Source organism: Cuculus canorus, chromosome 1 (genome assembly GCF_017976375.1).
Source record: "Cuculus canorus isolate bCucCan1 chromosome 1, bCucCan1.pri, whole genome shotgun sequence".
Lineage (NCBI taxonomy): Eukaryota > Metazoa > Chordata > Aves > Cuculiformes > Cuculidae > Cuculus > Cuculus canorus.
In genome coordinates, this window is record NC_071401.1 from 205,984,789 (window position 1) to 205,996,880 (window position 12,092).

General features: G+C 42.3%; 1 protein-coding gene across 4 annotated transcripts in view; it reads right to left on the minus strand.

Moving 5' to 3' along the window:
* CHCHD3 (coiled-coil-helix-coiled-coil-helix domain containing 3) overlaps positions 1-12,092 on the minus strand; it is a 174,960-nt gene that overhangs the window by 67,634 nt on the left and 95,234 nt on the right. For 2 of the 4 annotated variants that reach the window (XM_054088943.1, XM_054088935.1), the window contains exons 5-6: positions 7,600-7,614; positions 5,246-5,329 (exon numbers count right to left, since the gene is read on the minus strand). In XM_054088943.1, coding sequence (XP_053944918.1) covers positions 5,246-5,329; positions 7,600-7,614 — 99 coding nt within the window. The remainder of the gene's footprint in view (positions 1-5,245; positions 5,330-7,599; positions 7,615-12,092) is intronic. The other 2 variants (XM_054088959.1, XM_009563405.2) reach the window with 1 other exon arrangement.

Consider the following 12,092-nt stretch of genomic DNA (forward strand, 5'->3'; position numbering starts at 1 on the left):
ACTGCTCCCCTCATCCTATCTCTGCAGTTCCTGAGAAAGAGCCCCTCCTCAGCTTTCCTGTAGGTCCCCTTTCAGTACTGGACGGCTGCTTTAAGGTCATCCTTGAGCCTTCTCTTCTCCAGGCTAAACAACCCCAACTCTCTCAGCCTGTCCTCCTATGGGAAGTGCTCCAGTCCCCACATCATCTTTGTGGCCTCCTCTGGACTCGCTCCAACAGATCCATGTCCTGCTTGCGCTGAGGACTCCAGAACTGGACACAAGACTCCAGGTGGGGTCTCAAGAGAGCAGAGTAGAGCAGCAGAATCCCCTCCCTTGCCCTGCTGGTCACACTTTTGATGCAGCCCAGCATACGGTTGGCTTTCTGGGATACAAGTGCACATTGCTGGTTCATGTTGAGCTTCTCATCCACCAAGACCCCCCAAAACTTCTCTTCAGGGCTGATCTCAATCCATTCTCTGCCCAGCCTGCACTTCGGCTTAGGATCATCACAACCCAGGTGCAGGTGTAGAAGAGGAAGCAAAAATATTCCAAGGCTAAAGGACCTGGGTGGAGCAACAAGCTGTGAGCTGCTCTGCAGATAGAATTAATGCAAGTGATGATGTTGAAGAGAACTTATATATAGCAGCAATGTTAAAGATGCAAAGATGGTTATGAAGTCTACAGTCACCGAGGCTTGGAATAGACATTGAAACAAGTGGCACTACGGAAGGATGGTGGATGTAGAGGAGATGAACAGAACGATGAGGAATACAACAGGACAGCAGCATCTGAGAGCATGTGTGGCTACACACGGGACTATGAGACAGAATGAGGCCACAGATTGTCCTTCCAGATAGCAAATTGCTCAATCTATTTGAGAAGTTACTTTTTCTTTTTCTTTCTCTGGTATTTTAAAAGAAAAATCAAATTATTTAAAATACCACTAACACCCCCTCATTATCGTAAATAATTAAGACAGTGTAGAGTACACATGTCAATGATTTGAATACTGCTCTCTCTGTTTTTTCCTCAGCCAGGAAGCACCACGAGCCTGTCAGCAGACAAGGAAAAACACCGACAAGTTTTTCTGAAAGCTTAATGTGCTAAGTCTTAAATAACAGCTCTACATCCTAGTCAGATATACAGTATGAGAAGGTTATTCTTTAACTCCTTTGTTGAACTATCTCATTTTGCTTTGCTGCGGTGCAGCATGTGATAACTCATAGTTTATGTGCTATCTTTGACCTAGAAATACTGGCAGCTGTTAGGAGAATCGCTGAGTTTTTGGAAAGTATCAAAAGGTTTTTAGCACATAAATCAAATTTATGAACACATATTGCCCTGGAGAATAGAATTGTTTACGTTTTAGCATCACAGCTGTCACTGGTGCGCAGTTATTTTGTCCTGCATTAATCCTCTGAAAAGGTTGAGCATCTTCACTCAGTCACTGAAATATTTCATAATTGACAGACTTCATCTGGCACTGCATATGTATCGTAATTTTCTCCATAAGGAGCGCGCTGTGCTGACACTAATCTGTTCTGTTGTCATCTTCCTTTATTATCAATGTCTGCATTGTTTTTTCAGCAGCACTGAAGAACACAAATACGAAGCCTCTAATTGAAAAAAGCTAAATAATCAAAAAGCCAATTAATCATACAGATGAGCCCTGACACTCAATGATGCAACAGACAGAAATACCACATACACATAACTCAAATATTTTTAAAGTGTGCTTATTTGATGTAAGACTGATCTGAGAATGTAATTAGTGTTCTTTGTCACAGGTGACAGACGCATATTGCAAATTTCTTCATGCTGACATTACTTCTCTGAGTTCTACTCACTCCGCTCCCACCTGACCTCCTGTTCTGACCTCTTTTCTTCCGAACAGCCCATACTGAACTCGTGTACATCCCACTGCATCACGGAATCACAGAATCATTGGAAGGGACCTTAAATCCATCTTCCAGCTCCCCTGCCATGGGCAGAGACACCTCCCACTGGATCACATTGCTCAAAGCTCCATCCAACCTGGCCTTGAACACCTGCAGTGATGGAGCAGCCACGACTTCTTGGGGCAGCCTGGGCCAGTGCCTCACCACGCTCACAGGAAAACATTTCTTCCTAAGATCTCATCACAATCTCCCCTCTTTCAATTTAAATCCGTTCCCCCTTGTGCCATCCCTGCACCCCCTTATAAAGAGTCCCTCCCCAGCTTTCCCTTAGCCCCCTTTCTGTACTGGAAGGCTGCTGTAAGTTCTTCCCAGAGCCTCCTCTTGTCCAGGCTAAACAATTCCAACTCCCTCAGCCTGTCCTCATATTCAAGGTGCTCCATCCCTCTGGTCATCTTCATGCCCTCTGGACTCATTCTCATCAAATTCATTATCTAAAATCAGGACAAGTTAGGAACCAGTAAGCAGCCTCTTATTGTGCTCTATAATTTCCAAAACATTGGGCCTTTCTTGACCTTCCTTTTTTCTTAGTGGTCCATTTCAAACTCAGCGCTCAAAAATCACCAGACCTGAAACTCACAAATGACCTTAACAATGGCTGTAGGCACCAACCTCAGTGAAGCTGGGATTACAGCAGGCATGAACCTCTCTGCTTCTGTGGGTTTTCACTTTGTAATCTCCACATCTCTCAAAAAGTTCAAAGCCAGATGTGGAGCACAGGGTTCACTTCCTTTCAGGGCTTGAACAACTTTTTCTTGTGTAGAAGAGATCTGCTCACGACCTTTAGAAACAACCCAAATGACACCTTGGCAATGCAAGGGGTCCTTAGCTTACAAATAAAACTCAGAATGAAAAGACAAGCCTTAATATCACAAAAGCTCCACTCTGAAAACAGAGAAAACATTGTCCAGGGCGTAAGAGTCAGTTCAGAACTTCCTGCTGTAGTCCTGGAGACTGCCAAGTCCAAGACGGGAAAGCATGAGATGGTAGAGATCACCTATTCCGCATCACTTGGAGATGCTTACAGGAAAGCTGGGGAGGGGCTCTGTATCAGGAAGTGCAGGGATAGGACAAGGGGGAATGGTTTTAAGCTGAAAGAGAGGAAGTTTAGATGAGATATTAGGAAGAAATGTTTTCTTGTGAGGATGGTGAGGCACTGGCACAGGTTGCCCAGAAAAGTCATGGTTGCCCCATCGCTGGAGGTGTTCAAGGCCAGGTTGGATGGGGCTTGGAGCAACCTGATCCAGTGGGAGGTGCCCCTGCCATGGCAGGGGAGTTGGAACTGGATGATCTGTAAAGTCCCTTCAAACCCAAACCACTCTATGAATATATGACAATCCAGTAGTGCCTCAATACAGTTATTTGAAGTTCATCTCACTTGCACACGATACATCCACATGCACGTTAACATGAAATTCCACATGGGAAGTCTTCACTTAACAGGACCAAGCAAAGACACTGTATCAGCGACCTAATTTAACATTAAAAATAACAAAGGATAAAACCTTATTTGCTGCATAGCACCTTAAAAAGGTAAAGCAAAAGCTTTCAAACAGAGTCATGGTTTAAAACGTATCCTTTGCCATGAGAGTTTCACCAGAACAGTAAAATGGAAAGCTGATAATTAAGAGTGGAGGTTCAACCACCCCACAAGAAGCCAGTCTGGATGAGATACTGCAGGAGCTTTTTCCTCTAACACCAGCCAGTTGTTTGAGAATAAGGAACACATTCTGTGAGGGTGCTTTGTGAAGGATCTTGATTTTTAACTGTTTAAATAATGCAGAGTTTTAGAATCATTAAACTAATTTACCCTCATCCTTTCAAACTATTTTTCATTGACAAGAACACAACTTCATTAATGCCATCTTCAAAAAGGTAGGACAAAACACTGAGACTGTTTCTGATAAGCCCTCTATTTAAAATATTCATTATGACCAATTACACACACTGACAATTCACGCAACAGGCTCTTCCTCCTAATCCATAAAAACAGGGTTTTTCTTCTCTATTGCTAAGCCGCATAAATGAATATATAATATATTAATAGTTTTCAAAACTTACTAAAAAGAACCCAAATTAAAGAACAATAGGTAGGTTCAGGAAGAAGGCAGAGAGGGAAAGGAGGCAAATGTATTCAGGCTGAAGGTTACAACCAACCTGGGATCTAGAAAATGATGACAGCAGTAATTATTTGAAATTAACATCCTATAAAATAATATCCTACAAAGAATAAGAATGTTAACGGCAATATGTCTAGAACATTGTAAGCACGTCGCACAGCTTACCAACCTGTTCTGTATAGTTTAGCTTCAAGTCTACTGAGAAGAAAAGACTCCAAAGTGCTTTGTGAACGTGACATAAACTACTTCACATTAAACTCTACACATACTGGTGACTTTTGGAGGAACCACTAACTCCACACAACAAAAACAACCATGGACCACAACACTACACGTGTGGGCTCATCAGTACAAGACATACATTGAGCGCACCCAGAGCAGGGCAACGAAGCTGGGGAAGAGGCTGGAGAACAAGCCTTCTGAGAGGAGGCTGAGGGAACTCAGATTGTTTACACTGGAGAAAAGGAGTCTGAAGGGAGACCTTATCGTGTCTACAACTCCCTGAAAGGAGGTTGTAGTGAGGCGGGTGTTAGTCTCTTCTCCCGGGTAACAAGTGATAGGACAAGAAGAAAGGGAAGCTGCACCAGAGGAGGTTCAGATAGACATCAAGAAAAAATCCCTCACTGAAAGGGTTCCCGGGCACTGGCAGAGGCTGCCCAGGATAGTGGTTGAGTCCCCATCCCTGGATGTGTTTAAAAGACAGGAGATGAGATGCTCAGGGATCTGTTTTCATAGTGGACAGGTAAAATTGAATTTCATAAGTTCATAAGTCTTCTCTAACAAAACGATTCTACGATTCTATAAAAGCAGAAATTCAGTATATAAACACACTTCACATGCAACTTCAAGATTTCTTGGTGATACTATTCACATGTGCTGGGTCTTCATTGGTGCTAGTATAAAAGTAACCTTGTTAGCATTATTCCTCTGTATGGAATTATCACAACAGATGAAATGCCAGGGCAAATGTGAGCACTTACTACAGAAAACAATACCCTCAACATTAAAGCCTCCTTCTTGTCAATATTAAGCCAGAAACAGGAACAGTTAATACAAAAAAAAACCCTTCTGGCCACAGTTTTAATCATGATCTCCTTAGGAAACTCATCTCATTTAACAGGAAAACATAACCAGAAAGTCACCAGCAGAAAAGAACATAAACCTCTTCAGTACAAGGGAGAGATGGCTTACCCGTTCTTCCAGCCGCGCCAGCTGCTCTTTGTAGTAAGCATCATGCTTCTTCAGTTCTCTGTCCTTCTCTTCCAGCTGCCTGGCCTAAAATAAGAAACAGAAAGATAAAACTGGATCAAGAAAGAGCAAAACATCTCCTGTAAATTGTACCACTAAGGAACACACAGTGACTGAGAACTGCAGCCTACCAGTTTTTGATGAAACATACATTAATAAGAGGATGATTGCTGCATTGAAAATTTAAAGAGATTGCCTATTGTACTGGGTTTTTCCCTTCTCTGCTCAACAGCTGTGCCATACTTTGCCAAAATCTATTTGGAAACATCACGAAGATGGAGCCAAGCAAACCCTGCTGAGGTTAATTTATTTTTATTTTATTTTATATAATCATTTCTGAACTTAGAGAAACTTGCTTAAGCTACCAAAAATACATACACAGAGCCTGAATAGTTAAATTAATTTGTTAACTGTTCCTAAGTGGACATCTTCACATAAGAATCGCTAAACATGCATTCAAATCTTTGTAGAGAATGGTAAAAAGACCATTTTTTAACTGGCTGTTTTTATTCTGAACTCCAATTCAGGAATATCCTTAGGATGTGCTTAATTCTAAATACGCTAAAGTTTGGAAAAAAGCTTACCTATTTGCAAAAGCAGATCTAAAGGACATCTGAAACTCTGCTTTCCTCTTTAATTAGTGATCATTCCTCTCCAAAGTCCTCGATGGGTTAAGTATCCAACCAAGTGAGCCAAAACCCTTTACTGTAGGATCACTCACATGTCCAGTAACTTAAAATCATAGAATCATAGAATAGTTTGGGTCTGCAGGGACTGTTACAGGTAGAGACATCTTCCACTGGATCAGGTTGCTCAAAGTCTCATCCAACTTGGCCTTGAACACCTCCAAGGATGGGGAAGTCACAACTTCTCTGGGCAACCTGAGCCAGTGCCTCACCACCCTCACAGGAAAACATTTCTTCCTAAGATCTCATCTCAATCTCCCCTCTTTCAGCTTAAAACCATTCTCCCTCATCCTATCCCTGCACGCCCGGATAAAGAGCCGCTCCCCAAGTTTTCCTGTAGCCCCCTTTAAGTACTGGGAGGCTGCTAGAAAGTCTCCCTAGAGCCCTCTCTTCTCCAAGCAGGACAAGTCCAATGCTCTCAGCCTGTCCTTACATGGAAGGTGCTCCAGTCCTTGAATCATCTTTGTGGTCCTCTTCTGGACCCACACTAAATAATACAGAACAATTTTGAACATCTCTCTCTTGAATACTACTATGAATTGAGTATTTCTTTAAGAGACACTGCTTCCAGTGCTACTGAGCAAGTTGACCTTTGTTTTGCTTTTAAGCTGTACTATGTACCAATATGTAGCATTCAAGGACTCACTAAGTATTCTACAATACGTTAAATGAGAACACGTGCACACAGAATACATACAAAGCTCCAAGTCCTCCAGACAAATTACTAGACAAGCGATTTTTAACAAGCTGTGGAGGTTTTCACGCCTAAATTATCAGCACTAATTCATTCTAGGCTCATAATGTTTTAATAATAAAATATCTTTAGTGAATAATAATTAACCACCAGTGGTCATTACCACAACTGCCTATTCATCATTAATAATTTACCTCTCACTTATTATTTTCACCCAGGTATTGATATTGCAAAGCCAACTGCAAACTGTTCCTATTTTACCAGCATCAAGTAGAATCATAGAATGGTTTGGGTTGGAAGGGATCTTAAAGCCCATCCAGTTCCAATCCCTTGCCATGGGCAGGGACACCTTCTACTACATCATGCTCCTCAATGCCCCATCCAACCTCGCCTTGAACACCTCCTGGGAGGGGGCATCCACAGCTTCCCTGGGCAACTTGTGCCGGGGCCTCACCACCCTCACCGGGAAGAATTTCTTCCTAATGCCTAATCTAAATCTTCCCCCTTTCCAATTTAAAGCCACTCCCCCTTCTCCTACCACTCCAGGCCCTTGGATAAAGTCCCTCCCCAGCCTTCCTGTAGCCCCTTCAGGTACTGGAAGGTTGCTATAAGATCTCTACAGAGCCTTCTCTTCTCCAAACTAAATGACCCCAACTTTCTGAGCCTGTCCTCATATAGGAGGTGCTTGAGCCCTCAGATCATCTTCATGGCCATGTAAAATGGGAAACTCCTTTATTCTTACTACTAAAGATGGTATCTGCTGGTCATGCTCATGTCAGAAAACTTACAACGTGTACTGTGCTACACACGTAGATATCCAGGACTTCAGCCTCTTTGTTAAGATTGTGTTTTCATTCAGTAAATTGTGAAAGAATAAAATAAAAACTCTGGATTTTGGTTGTTCCTTATGTACTTACCTTTTTTTCTATATCCTGAAGCATGTAATAAAATAAAAAACTCAAATTAAATTTAATATATAATTGTTAATAGAACAAATGCTGAAATACACATGCACATCAGACACATCTGTAATATAGAACAACACAGAAAACTGCTTGGAAGTTGGATTTTTTCATGCACTTTCATCAAAAATATTCCTGCTTATCCAAAAAGCACACAGCCCAATTTTAGTTCTACGTGGATGAACCACACCTTGCCCTCCCTTACCAGCAAGTCTTCAGTATAGCACCATGAAGCACTTCCTAAAGCCTTGTCCACTACCACTTAAAACACTCTTTATTTGCTACAGAAAGCTAATTATAGTTTTTTTCCAATGCTGATTCCATTACATATCCTACAGCCTAAATACTGTGCTTGATATTGATCGTGATTTCACTTTTTCTAGCTCACTCCTGAATCACCTCTCAAATCTGCCGCCTTCTGCGGTTGCAGAAACAGTGGAAAATTCATTGCAGGTTGTGGCTCCCCAAACATCCTCTACCAAATATTGAATATGACACTTCAACGCATCACCATAGTCACTGATACACAAATATTTTATGTACAACCACCTCATGATCCCTGAAATATATGCAAGCGTTAAGAACGTTCCTTGCAAGCAAGTGGAGATAAACAGACCAGCGACACAGAAAATGTAAAATTAATGTTTAATTCACAAGAACCATAGAATACAATCGTAGAATCATAGAATGGTTTAGGTTGGAAGAGACCTTAAAGACCAACCAGTTCAAACCAGGGACACCTCCCACTACACCAGGCTGCTCAAGGTGCCATTCAACCTCACCGGGAATGCTTCCAGGGATGGGGAGGCCACAGCTTCTCTGAGCAACCTGTGCTATTGCCTCATCACCCTCATCATGAAGAATTTCTTCCTGATGTCTAGTATAAATCTTTCCCTCTCCAATTTAAAACCATTCCCCTTCATGCTATCATTACATGCTTTAGTAAGAAGTCTCGCCCCCAGCTTTCAGGTACTGGAGACAATATAAATACATCAACAGAAGAGAAATAAAAACCTGTACGACAACAATATATTTACAGGGCCACAGCAACACAATCCCAGTAAATATTGATTAGCCATAACAAAATAATTAACAGTAGCCATGTATTCAATTAGGTGAATGCTGCACCTCAGTTGTAAATGAGATATTCGAACCGCTTCATTACTTCTTCACAAAGTAACTCTAATACACCATTTGCTTGGGTGTTATTTAGCGAACAGCTTCACAAGGACACCTTTGAGAAGCAGCCCACCTTCCCAAAAATATCCAAACCTAAAATCTAAAAATAGATCATTAATATTAAATATAGGTTCTTCAGAATCGCTAAGAAGTTGGATCAAGATCTAAAGGCCAACCTGGGTTTCAGTTTCAAATGTAGTGCCTTGACATATGCCAGCAAAGTGTGCTTGCAGATCAGAAGACCAACCTTCTCCTCGGTTGCATCTAACGAAGCGTGGCCAACAGGTCAAGGGAGGGGATTCTGCCCCTCTATTCCTCTCTTGTGAGACCTCATCTGGAGAAATGTGTTCTGGAATCCTCAACGTAAGAAGGATACTGAGCTGCTGGAATGGGTCCAGAGGAGGCTACAAAGATGATCAGAGGGCTGGAGCACCTCCCCTCATATGAGGACAGGCTGAGAGAATTGGGATTTTTCAGCCTAGAGAAGAGAAGGCTCAGAGAAAACCTTAGAGCGACCTTCTAGTACCTGAAGAAGCTACAGGAAAGCTGGGGAGGGGCTGTTTACAAAGGCTTGTGGGGATAGGACAAGTGGCAATGGGTATAAACTGGAGAGAGGCAGATTTAGACTAGACATAAGGAGGAATTTCTTCACTGTGAGAGTGGTGAGGCCCTTGCAGAGGTTGCCCAGGGAAACTGTGGATGCCCCATCCCTGGAGGTGTCCAAGGGCAGGTTGGATGAGGCTTTGAGCAACCTGATCCAGTGGGAGGTGTCCCTGCCAATGGCAGGGGGGTGGAACTGGATGGCTTTTAAGGTCCCTTCCAGCCCAACCTATTCTAAGATTCTGTGATTCTATGATTCTATGAATAAAAAATGATTCTCAATTCCACATTTAATATATGTTGGATTACAACAGTCTACCATTTTAACCACACCCATCACTCTGAATAGGCAACAGAAGTAACTTATGGATACTCTTTGCAACATATGCTTCTCCCTTCCTCTCATATAATTTCTCTTTGAAGCTGTAACTATTCACAAAATCATTCCTCACCACAAAAAATGATCCAGACACACCACTTAGAAAAAGCTATGTTAATTCCCACTTGTAAAGGTAGAGAATAGTTACGAATTAGGAACAGCAGCAACAATAATGCATCATAAAGCACATTCTTTGACAACTGTAATTAAAACAAGCTTCTGTAATTACCAGTAAATGTGCTACAGTACGTTTTCTAAAAATAATTAAGTTCTAAAAGAATGAGTGGTGCAGATAAAAAAGATCACGTTGAGAGAAGACTAATGGAGACAATGAAAAATTGAATTTACAAACAAGCTAGGATCTAGTCTCTACAGAACATGTGTCATTAAGCTTCATATACTAAATCTATTTACAGACCAAGGAGAAAAAAACGTTCATTGTGTCAAACAAAGGAGTTATGGATTCCAACTTCTACTGCAAGCCGCAGGAAAATGCTACGGAAATCCAGAGGCACATTGCTGTCCATCAAGACAGACGTTCATTGATGTTCTTGTCCCAACAAAAAAGCTTTTATAATGACGTTAGAAGTAACAAACTGAAAAAGGAAACTGTGGGAAACCTGCTGAGTGAGGTGGATGATACAGAACAAGGCAACACATACAGATGAGGTACTCAATGGGACCTCAGGAAGTGACGTAGGTCCTGCTCGCAACAGGATTAACTAAGAGGCCAGACCTGGTACTTCAAGGCTCTATCCATCTAGGTTTTGAAAACCTCCAAACATGGAGGCTGAACAACCTCTACCATGTATTCTTCATCAGCAAAGCCTCTCAGACTGTGCGTAGAGAGAAGGTTCAAGAAGGAGAAGCAATAACAGCAGTAGAAAAGTACTGAGTCATCGAAGACTTGAGAAGACTCCAGGTTCCTTCCAGCCTGAAGCTGGTGAAAGGTGTAAAAAAGAAGTCCTATGAGGAGCAGCTGAGGGAACTGGGGTTGTTTAGTCTGGAGAAAAGGAGGCTGAGGGGAAACCTCATCGCTTTCTACAACTACCTGAAAGGACAGTGTATTGAGGTGGGTGTTGGTCTCTTCTGCCAAGTAATAAGTGATAAGACATGAGGAAATGGTCTCAAGGTGTGCCAGGGGATATTAAGAAGAATTTCTTCATGGAAAGGGTTGTCAAACATTGGAAGAAGCTGTTCAGGGAAGTGGTGGTGTCACCATCCCTTGAGGTACATAAAAGATGTGTAAACATGGAGCTTAGTTTTTTAGTCGTGGATTTGGCAGTGTCAGCTTTACAGTTGGACGTCATGATCTTAGAAGTCTTTTCCTATCTAAGGGATTCTATGATGCGATTTTTTTTATCCTGTCCACAAAAGAAAGAACAGAATGACCATACAATTGTACCAAGCTACTATGGGATGAGCCATATGAGTACTAAAGAACAGTGGCACTCATCACCATACTCTAGTCCTCACTGGGTGAATCATCTGGTTTGTTCAGTTTGAAATCAACAGGTTTTGAATATTTCTTTTTCTTGAAAATAAAAATTAAAACACACTCATGACTATTATATTCATTAGCAACATGCAGAAAAGAATCAAGTTTCCATCCAATCAGAGTTCATAGATTTATAGAATCTGAGTTGGAAGGGACCCACAAGGATCATCCAGTCCAACTACTGACCCGGCATACGACAACCTCAATGTTCACACCATGTGTCTGAGGGTGATAGCCAAATTCTTTTTCAATATTGTCAGGCTTGGCGCTGTGACTGCTTCCCTGGGGAACTGTTCCAGTGCTCTATCACCCTTTCTGGCGAGGAACCTTTTCCTAATATCTAACCTAAATGTCACCAGCACATCTCCCTGCCATTCCCTCGAGTCCTATCTTTGGTTGCCAGAGAGAAGAGATCAGCGTCTGCTCCTCTTTCTCCCCTTGTGAGGAGGCTGTAAACTGCGATGAGGTCTCCTGTGAATCTCCTCTTCTCCAGGCTGAACAGACCAAGTGACTTTAGCCACTCCTCATATAACAATCCCTCTAACCCCTTCACCAACTTTGTGGTCTCTTCTAGGCTCTCTTCAGTAGCTTTAGATCCTTTTCATCCCATGGTGCCCAAAACTGCACCCAGTGCTCAAGGTGGGGCCGCAGCAGTGCAGAGCAGAGCAGGACAATCCCTTCCCTCAACCAGCTGGCAATGCCATGTTGGATGCACTCCAGGACATGGTTGGCCCTCTTGGCTGCCAGGGCTCACTGTTGGCTCATGGTCAACTTGTCATCAACCAGAAGCCC